We start from the raw sequence: 16,286 nt of genomic DNA on the forward strand, positions 1-16,286 counted from the left end.
TGTGTGTGTGTATATATATATATATATATATATATATATATATATATATATATTTTAAACTTAAGAAGGTGTGACAGTCAGTATTCAAACCTTAACTGCTTTTTGTTTGGTTGGTTTTTGGCTTTTAGTGAGGTGTTCAATCTGATTAGCTCTACTTTTGTTGAATTTTTAGGACCAACTTTGAGTTCTAGGTGTTACTCTTCAGAGTTTCTTGTTCTTTTTTGTAAAGGGGTTTCTTCCTGGGAGGCACCAGCTGTTCTGTGCTTTGTCACCTTTGTAGTCCTGTCTAAGTCTGCTGCACTCAGAGGACTTCTAGTGGCAGCCAAACAGATGGTGGGAAGCTAATAGCTACTCAGTGAGCTTCTTGACAGGGACTTGCCGTTCTCACAGCAGTCTGAATCTATGTGATTTCTGCCTCCATTTTAACGATGAAGTAGCCAGATGTCAAAAGCTCAACAGCCTGCCAAAGGTCACACAGCTTATACGTACATAAAGTGTGGGTGAGTCCCAGGCACTTGTCCTTGGAAACTTGTGTGTTTCTAACCAGTGGTCTGGCTCTGAGGACTTCTATTCTGTTGAAATTGCCCTTTGGTGATGTTGGTGACTAGTGCTGACCTTGTATGTATGACTTTGTTTTCTACATTACATTTATCTTTGGGTATGAACTAGAATGGTGAATCACTGGGTTCTGTAACTGATGTGGCTGGCTCATGAAATTCAAAGACTGATTTGTGAGAGTGTCTTGTAGCTGAAGATTTTTTTCTTTACAATTCTTAAACTATTTTGTTTGTTTGTTTATTTATTATTTTGTGTGTGGAGGTTCTTTCCCCAACATATATGTGTATATCACATACATGCCTGGTGCCTGTGGAGGCTAAAAGAGGTATCTCCTGGAACTAGAGTTAAAAATGGTTGTAAATTACTACGTGGATGCTGGGAATCAAATCCAAGGTTCTCTGAAAGAGTTATCAACGCTCTTAATCACTGATCCATCTCTTTAGCCCTAGCTAAAGATTTCTAAGCAGCTTTCTTTTTTTTTTTCTTTTCTTTTTCTTTCTGTCTTCTTTCAGTATTTTATGTGAGTTTCATATATTTGTAATGACTAGCTAGGGCTTCCATTTGTGAATTGTTACAGGATAACTCATCACCCAGCATGCCTTCTAACCTCTTATTTATGAAGTCTGTACAACTTGGATTCTCTTGTGTGTGTTGGTGATGTCAGGTCTAGAATCTACTCTTAGTCCTGTCTGTAGGTTGTTTATCACCATTAGCTCTCATTATTTTAAATGAGCACCCACCCACCTTCTACTGTGTAACCACAGGATTCTAGGACTGCTCTGGAGATTGTATCATATAGTCTACTCCTCTCACCTTTTTTACTTCATTCCTAAATGTTTTATAACCATAGCTCAGAGAGGGTGAGTAAAAACATTTATAAAAAGGAGCATTTTGCTAGTGTTTATGTGTAAAATCTATTACAATATCAGAACCCTTCTTCTTGACCCATGACTTAGAAATAAAACCTTCCTGTGTGTTTAACATACATTAGTTTGTAAATACAGAGTCTTGCTAATTGCAGTTGCAGCTCACAGCAAACTACCTGTTGTATCCTGTTACTTTGAGGGGGTGGGGAAGGTGTGTGTGAATGTGTGTGTGTGTGTGTGTGTGCCTGTGTATATATATATATATATATATATATATATATATGTGTGTATGTGTGTCTGAGTGAGTGTCTATGTCTATGTGAGTAGGTATGTGTCTATGTGCATGAGTGTGTGTTTGTGTTTCTGTGTGTGAGTATGTGTGTGCCTGTGTAAGTATGTGTGTCTGTGTGTGAGTATGTGTTTTAAAAAATGCTGAATGTAGACAGATTGTTGGAATAAATGGTTTCTAATTATATTACATGCCCCACCTTTGATGTGAGATTAATTAGTTCACTCCAGACCTTTTCTGATGAAGCAATTTGTTGGTTTCTGGTACTGTGGAACTCACCTGAATTCAGATATGCCAACTTTAAATAGTTCGGGGTGACTCTGTATAAAGCAATAACTCAATAATTTATTGTCCCCTTTCTCATTTTACTAGAATAGCTAAAAAGTAGCAAAAAATGTGTAATTTTCCAGAATCATTCTTTACTCATGAGATTATTGCTTTTCCTTTCAAATTAAAATTTGTGTTGTATTCTTCTTTTTTTGTTTGTTTGTTTTTTTTTTTTGTTTTGTTTTGTTTTTGAGACAGGGTTTCTCTGTATAGCCCTGGGTGTCCTGGAACTCACTGTGTAGACCAGGCTGGCCTCGAACTCAGAAATCTGCCTGCCTCTGCCTCCTAAGTGCTGGGATTAAAGGCGTGTGCCACCACCGCCTGGTCCTTGTGTTGTATTCTTAAGAATGGTTTTGGTGTATCCAGCAGAAGTCAACTGCTTTTCTGTAGGAAAAGCAATATAGCCTTTACATTTTACATCATGGTAAACTGTTCAGAAAAAAGATCCTTAAGTGAGCCTTGCCTGTTTTCAACAACAATGGAGAAAGTGCTCCTCCATGATACACAAACTTAGAGCAACGGGTGAAAGAAACAATATAATGTCAGGCTAGGAAGCCACACAAACCAATTAGCAAACTGCTTCACTATAGAGAGAAGTCCAGGTTCAACTGTTTGGGTGTCAGTTATCAGTTCTCTGTTCCCTATTTTGATGTTATTTTACCAGTCTTTTGCCAAATGATTGTTTTTTAAATTTTAACTTTATTGTGTCTGTATAGGTCACTTGCCCATGTATTCCTATGCACCATTTGCCTGGTGCCTGCAGAGTCTTGAAGAGGGCATCGGATCCCCTAGAACTGGAGTTACAGGGGGTTATAAACTGCCATGTGGGTGCTGGGAACTAAACTGGGATCTTTTGGAAGAGCAAGTGTAGTTCGCCACTGAGTTATTTCTCTAGTTCTTTGCCAAAGTTCTTTGTGGGAAAGGGGACCTTCCGTTTCCTCACTGATGACTGCTGCCTTAGGTAGCACTGGGAACTGGGTTTAAAAATAATACTTCCTGGAGAAAGATACAGTGTCTTCTAAGTTATCTTTAGTAGGATTTGAGTCATTTTTCAGTGATAGAAAAATATTTAGAATATTTGTGAGTCTAGTAATAAGATTCACTTAAAGGGAAATTTCAAGCTATGAGAAATTTATGTGAACATTGATTCCTCAGTTGGTAAGCTATTTAGTCCTTTTTCTATTCAGTTGTCAGGCAGAAGTATATGATTTAAGATGAATTGATGGTTATGCCAAGGTCTTGAGGCCATTAACTCTGCCCACCCCCCACCCCTGCCCCTTTTCTTTTGGTGCTGACAAGTGAACCTGGAGCCTTACATATGCTAAACATTTTATGACACTGAGGTTCCTCATCTACCCCTTTTCCCTAATTTTTAACCTTGGTATTATTCAGGCTTTGGTTTCTATCTTGATTATTGGGAGGAGAGTTATAGGAATTTTGTACCACATAGGAAGACATAAGAAGTTCACATATTCCTCCTCTTGAGGAGGTCATTTTGCCCCACAGCGAGCCTTGGTTGCCAGGATAGCAAAGAGTGATTGTTGGTGCAATTTTATACCGAGAGCATCTGCTCCTTTTTGCAGCTTCTGTTCTTGCTGGTTTTGGTCCTTTGGAATTTTGGAATTTCTGTTGTTCCCAGTCCAGGATGTTTTCCACCCGCCTTAGGAAAGGCTAGGAAGAAAGGGTTGCCATCCCAATTTCTAAATATTAGCAAGAGGAAAGGTGGGGCAGAGTGACTCCAATACTGAGGAACTGACAGTGTCTTACTTTGAAAAAGATTCTGTGAATTGATGTCAGTTATTCCTTATTTTATACCTGATTTTTTTCCTAATGCCTCTTCCTGCCAATCCTTTTATAATCCAGCAATGGAACTGCTTTATGCTTAAACTTTAGGGTGATTTTGGCATTAGAGGGCTCATCCACTGCATTTTTCTCCAGATAAGAGGCAGCCTTGGCTAAAGGAGTTGCTCAGTGTGGCCCAGAGCATGCCAGGACTTTCCCTCAGAAGGCTGTTAATATGTCTTTCACAGTGTTGATATCAAGTGGAGTATGGAAGAGAAAGTCAATTCAAAGGCAGCTGCCAGGGAAGAGGAGGATGATTAATAAAGTATGTTTTAACTGTTTGAACTAGTTAATTGTTGAGTTACACCGTTGAGTGAGTTCCCTCCTTTCTAAACTGACTACATACCTATCATGTATGCACTTGTCTCTAGCCTGCATCTGTTCACAGACTGCAAATGAAACCCACTGACAGTTCTCACCTGGAGGACTTTTTTGTACTTTTTAAAGGAAGTCCGACTGGCTAGAGCTAAGACTTGTTCTTATTGTCCTTGATTGTAATTCAGAAGCCATTTTTCTTCTGCAGATCTATTTGATCTAGTCCTGGAGTGTTTGTTTGCTTATTTTTGGTCATGCATAGGACTTTGATTATCCCCTGCTATTCAAGAACATTGGGAACCTACACTAACCTACTTCTCTTCTGGTAGATTGAAATATTTTTTTCTGGGGGAAATTCCAGGATTGCAGTTTACTTCTAAATTGTGGGACATAATTCATAGTGAGAGTTAACTTTTCTAAGCATTGATTCTAAAATCAGATTAGGACTGTTCCCTTGTCCTCCATATTCATTTTACTTCCTAGCTTCTGTACAAAGTATCAGCATGTAACTTGTTTTCTATTGGCTTAAACCAGTTGGTGACCACTACTTGGTTAATGATGTTCCTACCTTCTTATTTTGCAGGGACATCAGTATGAACAATATCACCCAGTTACCGGAAGATGCCTTTAAGAATTTTCCTTTTCTAGAGGAGCTGTAAGTACTACTTCCAGCAGTGTGCACGAGTGTGTTTTCTCCTCTTTCTTCTTGGAAGCTCTTCTTGTGGAGAGAGCCTAAAGAGCCTTGTCTGGGAACTCCTGAGAGTTTAGTGAGCTTTGTGCAAAGGAATCGTGTTTGGGGCTTGGGGAGAACAACCTTGGTTTTTTTTAAGCAGTATAATTACTAAAGTTATTTTTGAAAGCCAGAACTAAAAACTGCTACTTCCATAAGACATTTTCCCCCCTGCAATTATTATAACCATGATTGCCGCAGTGACACAAGTTAATTACAGTGCGATCCTCAGATAACGTGGCTCCTGCATAATTACCATTGTTGCCGAAGGAGTTGCTGTATGGGTAACAGAACAGGAGAAATAACACAAGGTGTTCCAGGGCCATGATGCAACAGACCTCTTTGACAGTTAAGTGGACAGCAGCGGGAAACTGATAATAGATCCCCTTGGCTGTTTGAATATGACCTTTGGGGTGTAAGAGTGGGTGATAGCAGCCTGCTACGCCCCCTACAGCAACTTTAAGAATGTTTCTCTATTTGTCAGCTGCATTATGAAAACAAAATTGTTGATGTGTTTTTCACCTTTCCTTTCTTTAGTTGTGCTTTCCATATGCCTTTAATGTCCATAATAAAAAGAGTACACCTTTATTTTTTATTTTTCGTTTTTTTGTTTTTGCTTTGTTTTTTGGTTTTTCGAGACAGGGTTTCTCCGTATAGCCCTGGCTGTCCTGGAACTCACTCTGTAGACCAGACTGTTCTTGAACTCAGAAATCTGCCTGCGTCTACCTCCCAAGTGCTGGGATTAAAGGCCTGCGCCACCACTGCCTGGCACACCTTTAGTTTTTAAGAGACTGCTGGAGTGGTAGCTCAGTGGTTAAGAGCATCAACTACGCTCCCAAAGATCCTAAGTTCAAGTACCAGCAACTACTTAACTGCTTCTAGCCACTTAAACTGTCAGTTTGTGCCTTCTCTAGTTTTTAAAAGAATTAAAAACTGTGGATTTTATTTTTGGAATCGTGTGGAACAGTAAAATTAGATTTGAGTCAGTTAATATAAGCCCCAATTCATGGATTATATGTTATGTGGTAGTAGAAAGGGGTTCTAAATTCACATTGTAGATCATGTCTTAGTCTTTGTCTATTGAATATTAGAGCCAAGTCAGTGAAGCTGCCTCTTCTAGTTCAGCCCCTCTCTTACAATATATAGTAGGAGTCAAGTTAGACCCAGATTGTATTTCTAGCTCATTGAAATAGCTGTTTAAAGACTTAATAAAACGGAAGAGAATTTTTTTCTTCCCACACTACTTAGTTGAGCCTAATGCTTCTACAGCAAAAAAATTGGACAGAGATTATTTGTCACAAGTTTAAGAACTGGGTCAAATTACTTAGACTGCCGGAGCCTTTGACTATAAGGTGTGGTTAATAATAATTCCTCATTTGTATTATTCTGATGCATATAAAATGTATCTTAAATATTTAGTATGGTATATGATACAAAATGTTATATAAACGCTAGCTGGCGTTTTATTATTTTTAAAGTGTATAAGGCAAAATTATGTTTGGGTAAAGGGATTTTATGGTATATATTTTTATTTGTGCCTCTTATATAATTAATATTAATTGTTTTTCAATAATGCTGCTTGAGATAATTGCATTTAAAGTCTCTATCTTTACCACTATAATCAATCATTAAGGTTCTTTTGTGCTTCCATTTTTTCCCACATCTAGTTTTAGACTTCAGGATTAGTATCTCTTTACAGAAGTAATTATGTAATGAAAGGACATTAGCCAGTGGTTGGTCAGCCATTGTGTAGCTACTGTGGGTTGTTTGATGTACCAGACAGGAAATAGAGATGCTTCCTGCACTCTGGAGGGGACCACTGTGTGCAGACCACCTTTGTTGATACCTGCAATTACCAGTTTCACTTTTAGGGAGTTTGTGGTGGGAACCTGGCTAATCTCTGCTTTGTGAAATTTCACATCTTAGATTTCTTAAAATCTCAAGTGACCAAGCATTTGTGAACCTCATGAGCTCTATCAACTGAGAGTTTTAATTGGAACTAAATTGAGTTTGATTGCTAGTTCTTTGTAGCTAGGTCATGTTCTCTGTATTCTACTATCATTGTAATAAAGCTTATCAAATTAAGCTAGTATGTCCACTCTGAATACTGGATAAGATTTCAAAAAAAAGAAAAAATCAGTTAGGAGAGCTGCAAGTTATTTATTTCAAAACAGTTTTTAATATTCTAGCAATAGTTTAGGCATTCAAGAGAATTTATTTTCCAGGTTAATATGAACACTAAAAACCTTCATTTTTGCCTTTTAAAACATGTAGTTGATTTTAACATTCCCGAGTAATGGAGCCTTGACTATTGTAATGTTTCATAAGCATCATAACCCTGGAAAGTCATCTGGAAACGATTTAAGAGTGACTGTAAACCTGGGCACCCTAAGAAGAAATGAGTGACTTGCCCAGAGTTTTTTCCATGTTAGTTAATGAGGTCTTCTTTATAACACATGACTGAGCTTGACCAAATTTCATGTAGGGATCTGGAATGCTTAGAGTATGGGGTAGATTCACTTCCCCAAAGTATATAAAAACTGTTCATACTGAGTTAAACATTCATTTATCCTGGCAGCAAACACCGGGTCCTGTTGCTTGCCAGTTCTTATGGTGCTTGGTAGGGACACAGATCCAGCGTAGTTCTGTGGGGAGCTGACCTCTTGGGTTGCATTGCTTGATATCAAACCAACTAGAAGCAGGTGGCCATTTAAATTTAGATATGAACAAAAATAAAAAATTCAGCTCTTTAGCTGAACTAGCCACATTTCATACAGGTCATTTCTCTTTTGTAGTCTGGTGATGGAATCCAGGGCTTCATACATGCTGTACAGATGCTCTGCACAGAAACACATTGCCAGCCCTGAGATACCACCTATGCTCAGAAAGACCATACAAGCAGACACAAATAATTTACATCATTCCAGGAAACTCTGCTGAATAAAGTTGATCTGATCTCCAGAGAGAGATTACAGTTTGTGCTGAAGTAAATATATATAAATATATATATGGTGAGTGGAAACCAAAAGCTAGATTTGAGACTGGGAAGATTTTGTGATTCCTAGGACAATTTCTGCTGAGTTTTATAGGGTGTGGGAGGTACCTGCAAGAACATCATAGGATGTGCAGTGGTCTGGACAGAGGAATTTCTGGAGAATTGTAATATGTGAAGTGAATTGTTATGGAAGGATTGGATAGTGGTTCTGAAGACATTTCTCAGATGATTCTGGATCATGAAGTTTTTGAGCCAAGTGGTGTAGGGGAGTTAAATGATTCCTGCGGGAGTTTGGTTTGATAGGTTTATCAGGAGACTAGAATTGTTGCATGCTAGTTGCTAAGACTAGAGACGCTGGCAACCAGTCTGCTTGGGACCCAAAGAATTCAGTCCCTTAAAGATACGATGGTTAATACCATACATATAAAGCCTTTCATTGTGCATAAGTCCTACTCATACCTACAAGAAAGTTAGTTTTATAAAGGCAGGACCTGGGCTGAAAGGGTTTTGGGTCTTGCTCAAGTTCATAAATCTGCTGGTTTGTTGTTCTGGGTCCTGAAAGGTCCTGAAGGTCCTGGCCTTCAAAGCCCTGTTTCTGCTGAATTCTGAAGAAAGTGTACTTACTCTTCGAGAAATTCCATCCAACCTTTTCTATGTGTGTTAGACATATGAAATAATATTGTTGCTAGTTATTTTCCCATTTAATCTACTTTTTAAAGCTTTATAACTCATAAAAGTTGTTACTCAATCTTGATATTCTCTTATCGATTCTGGCACTAAAGTCAGTACATGCCAGGTTCTCAGGTTTTAGGACAATCTCTTGATTTTTGTATCTCACCTCCCTAGTCTTTAAAATGAGAATCCTCACAGGATTACTAGAAAAGGAATATCAGATAACATGTAAAACATATGTCCATGTGAGGTAGAGAAATTTCAATAGGCATTCTAAACATGGCTGACTTTTTATTGAGATATCTGGAGACGAGGAAGTTTTGCTTGGAGGAAGGAATTAGAGTAGGCTGGTTAACAGTATTCAAAGAAAGCTGGGATTCTGGGAAAGCATTCATGCAACAGTGTCAGGATCTATTGTCTGATACTATCGATAGAGCCACAAATGCTTCTGGTTCTCTTGGACGAGTCAGGGCAGTGATAGCTCTTTGGGGAATGGTTGAAATTTAGAGTTGTGAAAATGGCTTAGTTAGAAACAGCAGGAAGAATAAATACAGCTACTTTTCCACAGGCCATCACTGAAAAGTTCCTGTAGCTATTGTAGGGATGTAGCATCAACCGTTGAAGCTATTGACAATGTTGGCACTCAGTCAGTTATTACTGAATGCCACTCTATATAGAGTGTATTACTGAATACACTCTATGACTAAGATAGTTCTATCTTTCCAAACACTTTGACTCTTAAGGCTTCATGATACTAGAGTGCAGGCTAGGACTCTGCATACCAGTTCACTGTTACTTGTTTTATTTAATCTGTTCAGTACTAAATGGAGCCACTACTTTTAAAAAAGGATATGTAAACGATGCCAACGGGATGGGTAGTCAAATGCAGAGTATTTGACCACAGCAAATATTTCACCTTTCTGAAGCCTTCATGTTCTCACCTGTAATCCTTGAATGAACATATGTTCTTTTTCCTCTTAGGTGCCACGCTAACACTGGTTAAGGTTTGAGCATATAAGCCCAGTCAGTGTAGCCTGCCACCATTATTCTGGTTGCACCCAGCAGTAATTGCCTTTTACCAAGCTTGAACAACTTTAGTTGTTTTTATAAATAGGTTCAGGTAGAAACTATGAAAAAAAGTAGTGAGAAATTTCAAATGAGTTCTTGTTAATCTCAGTGTGTGCTTCCCAGATGGAGCTAGTAGCTGGCCGTTGTTCTCTTCCACTATTGCACTTCAAGGACTGACCTTTGCTTCGGAACTACATGGGACTCACTTCACATTTACTTCCTTGATGAAACCTTCTAGATAAGCTCTGCTGTGCGTCTCAGATAAAGCAAAGCCTCTCCGCAGTCTCCTGGTGATAGACTCAGTTGTTTGGTGGTATTGGCTCATTCCTCCTTTGCACTACTTGAGTCAGAGGACTGTTCATAAAGATCACCAACCTAGCAGTAGTTAGTGAGCACAAGAAGCCTCATTGCCTGTGTGATTCTTACCTTTTCTATAATGGGTCATTTGGAGAACTCTCAGATTAGAAAGTAATGCAGAAAGGAGAGAAGGGGGAAGGGAGCCTTCACTAACTGCAACCTAAGAGTTACTGACTAGGCCCTTCTAGAATATCCTTCTCTTCGTTTTGTCTTAACACATCGAATTCTTTGAGAAGGGAGAGTTTCTTCTCACAGAAGGACCTTGCCCACCTGGCAGAATTCATTAGTAGTGGGGCCTGCCATCGGTCATAGGACTGGTTATGTCTGCTGTACAAGTGAGAAGGCCAAGGAAGGAAAGACTTAGTACTACATCATTTGCTAATTCAATAAGCCTTTGTCAACTGAAAGACTGTGTTCGGTCTGAATTAAATGAGATTCTTGACTTCAAGGGAAAGGAATAGTGTACTCTAGCTACGAGAGTTCAAAGGAAAAGGGAAATTACTTCTAGCAAGAAAGATTAAAGAAGAGCTCATCAAAGAGTTGGCATTTCTAGGAGCCTTGAGGGATGGAGGGGTTATTTATGAGGAGATACGTAAAGACACTGAAGCAGGCAAAGGGAGATGGACTGAGATGGGTAGTGAAAATGTTAGGTGAGGTAGTGCTGAATTACTGAAGGCAAACATAGAGAAGCAACCTAGAAAGGTATTTGGAGCCAGACTGGGGACCTTTCTTGGTAGACAAAGGTTGTGAGTGACTGTTGAAGTTTTTTTGAGTCAGGGACTAGTTTATATTATAGCAAGAGGATAGGGTTTTCTATCTATGTAATCTCATAGCAGAGAGCTTAGAATTGAGAGAGGTTAGAGAGATAACGGTTAGCCAATGAAGTTAGTTGTTAAAGAGAGTCATCAAGATCTAGGTTTAGCATGGTGATATATGCCTTTAGTCCCAGCATGGAGGACACAGGAAAGTAGATCTCTCTGACTCCATAGCCAACCTGGTCAACATTGTAAGTTGTAGGCCAGCCTGGGCTACACAGAGGTCCTGTCTAAAAAGTGAATTGGAGTGTCTGTGTCTATGTGTAAATCTGAATTAGGGAAAATGAGAGACAAAATCGAATAAAAGAGATATCTCAGCTAAGGTAACTTGAATAGTACTTAATTTTAATATTTCTACGAGTTGTTAAAATTAGAGACATGAAAAGAATTTGTTCTAGAAGATAAAGTATCAAATTTAATTTCAAATAAGCATGTTGAGTTCCACAGAATGTATATCAGGACATATGTGAATGGAATGCAGAATAGATTTATGGGTGTAGGGTTGAGAATCTTTTATGTGACAATTATTGGAAACTTGAGATTGTAAAAGATTGCCAAGGGATAGAGGGCAGAAGAAAAGGGAGGAGGGCCAAGGAGAACCCCTTGGAAAACACTTGAATCAAGGTGTGGGAAGAAGGCAAGTGCCAGGTGAGAACCAGGCAGAGCTCTTCCCCAGGAGCTGTAGAAGAAGAGGTTTCCACAGCGAAACAAAGGGATCCGCTTTGGCATGCTGGAGAGATGCCCAGAGCCAGGCACTGAGAAATGATCTCAGTGACTTTAGGTAGCTTTCTAGTTGTTTCAGCAGAGCAGTAACAGTGCCATTTGGGGAAAGGAATTCTTTAAGAAACAGGAATTTGGGGATGTTAGCAGATAGCTTCTGGGCTTTGGGGATGGAGTAAAGCTTGTAAAATGGTCTGTATGGTACAAGAGTACACCAGGTTTCAGACACAAGCACCTCCAAGGAATGGTAGAGAATTGTTCCTTGGAGAACAGGAATGTCTAAAGGTGGAGTTGCTTCAGCTGCCATTGGATCTTGAGGCTTAAGTTTCAAGAATTTTTACATGTTCTCAGTTGTTCAGTTTTGATTCCTACTTCTCTGTCTTTGGTTCCTTTCCTGTTGTCAATATCCTGTCTTCATATAGTGGGGACTCAAACCTTCAGTAGTCCTAAAATCCTAAATTAATGTTTAAGGTATTGTGGCTTTGAGCAGATACCTGGGGGGATTTGGCATGACAGTCTTGCTTTCCTTGCTCATTCTTAAAATATCCATTCTTTTTGATGGTGTGGTCTAACTTGGGTCGTCAGTCCATCCCTAGTCAAACTATTTAGACTGGAAAAATGGTCCCCCAAAGTGAGCAGAAGAAAGCAGGAAGTTAGATATACACTGGGCAGAGAGAAGCCATGGATATCTCAGCTTACTGTAATGCAGCCTCTAGCCACAACTGCATGGAATGTTTCTTTAGTGGATCAATCTGAAATCAACAAAGTATTGTTGAAGAGTTCTCCATTTAAATAGGAGATAATATCAATTTACCAAGTTCTGCTAAACTACATCTAATTTCACTATAAAGGAAGGCTTAGTAGCTCATAAATGTAGGTGATGAAAATGTGATGCAGTCTGGTTTTGGGTTTAGTAAATCAGAGTTTAATAGCAAGCTAGAAGAATCAAGCTGGGGAATTCCAAACAGTTTACTGGTAAAGTGACATAGAATGTAAAAAGTGTGAAGAGGCACATGAAACCATAGATTGTTGGTTCCTTTATGTATTTTAATCAATGATGGCTATTTGTTTTTTAATATAATAGTGATTATAAGTAAACAAAGATATATTTGATTTTCCATTAAGTTTTCCAACAAGGTAATAAACTGAGCCATTTCTTTTATTTGTTGTCTACTCTTACATAAGCCATGCTTATTCAGTATAATACTAAATAACACTATATTTCACCATAGGGACTCTGGCTCAGTACTTGTTGTTCTTTACCTTCTTTGTTCACTGTCAGTTGCTTTGAGTGCTATCTGTACCTTAGGGATGGTTATGTTGGATGTGCTGCAAATATGTGTATTGAAGACATATATGGATCTAGAGCTGTAAAGTATGAAACAACTTGATAAAAGCTAGGATTTTCAAAAATGAATATAAAACTAATGGAAACTCAATGTTCAAAACCGGCACATATAGTTACAGAGAAGAAAAGATTAACCAATTATTATCTCACCCCAGAGAGATAACCTTTGTGGATATTTTATCATGTAACCTAGAGGTTTTTGAATACAGTAATATACTTTCTTTAAAAAATTAGAATATTATTTATATTCATTTGGCATAATTCTAACATACTGATAGATCTAGGTTTTACCACTAATGAATATATATTATATTTTCTTTTGAATATTTCCTACTGTTCTGGTGCTTATCTGTTGTTTCAAAAAATTTTAGAAACTCCTTACCTAGTTTTTGTATGTACTATCCTTTAAAAATATTTTATTTTTTGATACATACACACACATACACACGCATACACATGCAGAGCAGAGGCATCAGGTCTGAGTTGCAGGTTCTGGGAACCAAATTCAGCTCCTACAACAGCAGCAAGTGCTCTTGCCTGCAGAGCCCCCCCCAGCCCCCTAATGTACTGTCTTTAATTGTGCTATTTTTGTTACAACTTAGTGTGCTCTTTTCCTAAATTTCTTGAATTGGAATTATATCTGACTATAGTGGAAAGTTAAATAAAAAAGACAACAAAACCCAGAAATAGTAGCTTAAAGACATAATCCTTTTGCATGCCTATGAGATCTGCAGCCTAGCAACCAGGGGCTATTGTTGAGAATCAGTTATTAGAAAGGTAGAATTTAGCATTCTTGTCTACAGTTCTTTGCTTATAGTGTTCATGTCCAGCTTATGTTGCTGCTGTAGCTGTAACCGTTCATAGTCACTTCTCAGAGGACAAAGGAGGGATGGCAAAGTCTCACTCGGTCACTTCTTTTAAGAAACCATCTTGAATATTATCATACAGTACTTCTGACCTCTCGTTGGCTACAACTTAGTAATATGGATTGTTAACAGGAAATGCTGGCTAATAAGAGCTTTGTCACTTGGACTCAAGTCAGGATTCTGTTACTAGGGAAGAAAGGAACAATGTTTATTGGCAATTCAATCAGTTAAAACAACTTTTGGCTGCAAGTTACAGAACTGAATTTCCCATTTAAATAGTAGGAGGTGGAGGACAATGGTGGCACACGCCTTTAATCCCAGCACTTGGGAGGCAGAGGCAGGCAGATTTCTGAGTGCAAGGCCAGCCTGGTCTACAGAGTGAGTTCCAGGACAGCCAGGGCTACACAGAGAAACCCTGTCTCAAAAAAACCAAAACAAACAAACAAAAAAAATAGGAGCAGGTATATTCTTACCTTGCATGATACTGTGGTTTAAACAGCTCTAGAATTCAGCCATTCAGTACAGTTCATTCTGAGCTCTTTCTGCTTTGTGACGCTTTCCCTGCCTTCCTTTCCAGACTGCTCCGGTATTCCATCCTCACCACTTAACTCTGTGTCTTGCCACATTGTGGTGTGGATAAATCAGCAAGTCAGTCTATGCTGTGCAATCTGACTTTCTCTAAAGGCAGAGCGTACTGTGTGTGTGGATCACAGTTAAAGTTTATTTGTATTCACTTATTATTGTGTGAGTGTATAACGAATGTTCATGAATGAGTATGGAGATACATATCGTGGCTCACGTTTGGACGTCAAAGGATTACAGTTGGAAGTCAGTTTTGTCCTAGTGTTGTTGGATCCAGGGATTGAACTCAGGGCATCAGGCACGGCAGCAAGTGTTTTTACACTCTAAATCATCTTGTTGGCTCAGTAACCCTATCTTTGAAGTTAAAGTTAGGGGAGAGGTTAAGACAAAGGATTTCTCTTCATTTTGAAATTATCAATGGAAGAAACCTTATCAGCCCTGATAGAAACGAGAGCTGGAGCTCAAGAATGATGGACATGAAAAGAATGAGAAGAGAGACAACTGAGAAAAAGCAGTGCTTCCCTTGCTGTTGTGTGGTAGAAGTAAAATGATAGCTACTGGTCAGTGTTAGGTACAGATAGTTTAAAAATGTGTTATACTGTTTCCTCACATGGGTGTCATATGTGCTCATCATCCAAAGGCAACTGCTTTACCTCTAGAATGGCTTCTGCAGGTTACTATGATATGATGAAGTGGGAGACACAAAAGGCCAATATGGCCCAGGTGGAACCTAAAATCTCTGAATTAAATAAAGTTCTTTAGTATGTGGAAGAGCGCTAGATGGCTTCATGCCAAGTTTTAACAGGGATAAAATTATTTTTATTATAGATTACTATAGTGTTTAGCTGTGTGAGTGTGGGTGTATGTGTGTGGCTGGGGGAGAGTTTCTTCTTGCAAAGGCAAGCTGCTTTAGAAAACAGTGATAGTTTTGTGAAAAGGATCTAAATACATGTGTGTTCTTAAAACATTGTAGTTTTACAGGGTTTATTTGCTTCCTTGCTTTTTGTGATAGGGTCTCATTATAGAACCCAGGATGCTCCATAGAATACTTGTTTATTCCAGGTCTGTTTCAAACCTGTTATTCTTTTGCCTCAGCCTCTGAAATGCTGGGTGGCATACTCTGCCACCTCCAGCATATGTGTGTGTGTGTGTGTGTGTGTGTGTGTGTGTGTGTATGCACACATACACAGTATATATACATATTTTTAGTAGGAGCTGTATGGAGACATAAAAGCCTCCTGAAGGTGTGAAAAAATGTGGATAACATGGCTGGAGATATTGCTCAGCATGCCCAACGCCCTAGCTTTGAGGCCTAGCTCTAGGATTGGGGTGGATAAAGAAGAAAAGAAAGAAAAGGCAGTAGGGAAATAAGCCAGGCATGGGTGGACTTTGGAAAACTTTAATGTACTGTATCAATGAGGTCTAGCTCTGCTAAGAAGAAGGTCCCAAGGAATCTAGAAAGAATGCTGCTTAATTTTTGGCCTTTTTAGTCCACTACAAGAGTACCTGTAGCTTTCTTGTAGCTGTCTTGAAGTTGGTAGTAGAAAACAGCAAGCAGCAGTGTTCAGCTTCTGGGATTTATGTTGCTTTATTTGGACTGTCGTGTTTCTAGGATTCATGTTTTTAGTGGTGCTGTAGGACATTGGACTGGGCATGTCAGGGGCTGAGGCTCAGTCTCCATTTGTTAAAAGCAGAAGACACTGGTGATCAGCTGTTATGGTGTATTGTTTTAAGGGTCAACGTAATACCATAATGAATAGCCTAAATGAGAACTAGCAAATTCCTTGTTCTGAACATATAGGCAGGGCTTCAAATTTAAATTAATATATGACTTAAGATTAATAGTAGACGTGTTTTGTGCTGTTGAAAATGGATGCTAGCATTTTATATCCTGCTGATTTCAAATAATGTTTAGAAGAGTGACACCCACCACCTA

At 38.8% G+C, this 16,286-nt stretch overlaps 1 protein-coding gene across 1 annotated transcript in view; it reads left to right on the top strand.

Annotated features, from left to right (window-relative positions):
- The window catches only part of Lgr4 (leucine rich repeat containing G protein-coupled receptor 4), a 98,768-nt gene that overhangs the window by 50,976 nt on the left and 31,506 nt on the right, over positions 1-16,286 (top strand). The window contains exon 2 of the mRNA XM_031371321.1: positions 4,781-4,852. Coding sequence (XP_031227181.1) covers positions 4,781-4,852 — 72 coding nt within the window. The remainder of the gene's footprint in view (positions 1-4,780; positions 4,853-16,286) is intronic.

This window comes from Mastomys coucha, unplaced genomic scaffold (assembly GCF_008632895.1).
Source record: "Mastomys coucha isolate ucsf_1 unplaced genomic scaffold, UCSF_Mcou_1 pScaffold15, whole genome shotgun sequence".
In the NCBI taxonomy this organism is placed as follows: domain Eukaryota; kingdom Metazoa; phylum Chordata; class Mammalia; order Rodentia; family Muridae; genus Mastomys; species Mastomys coucha.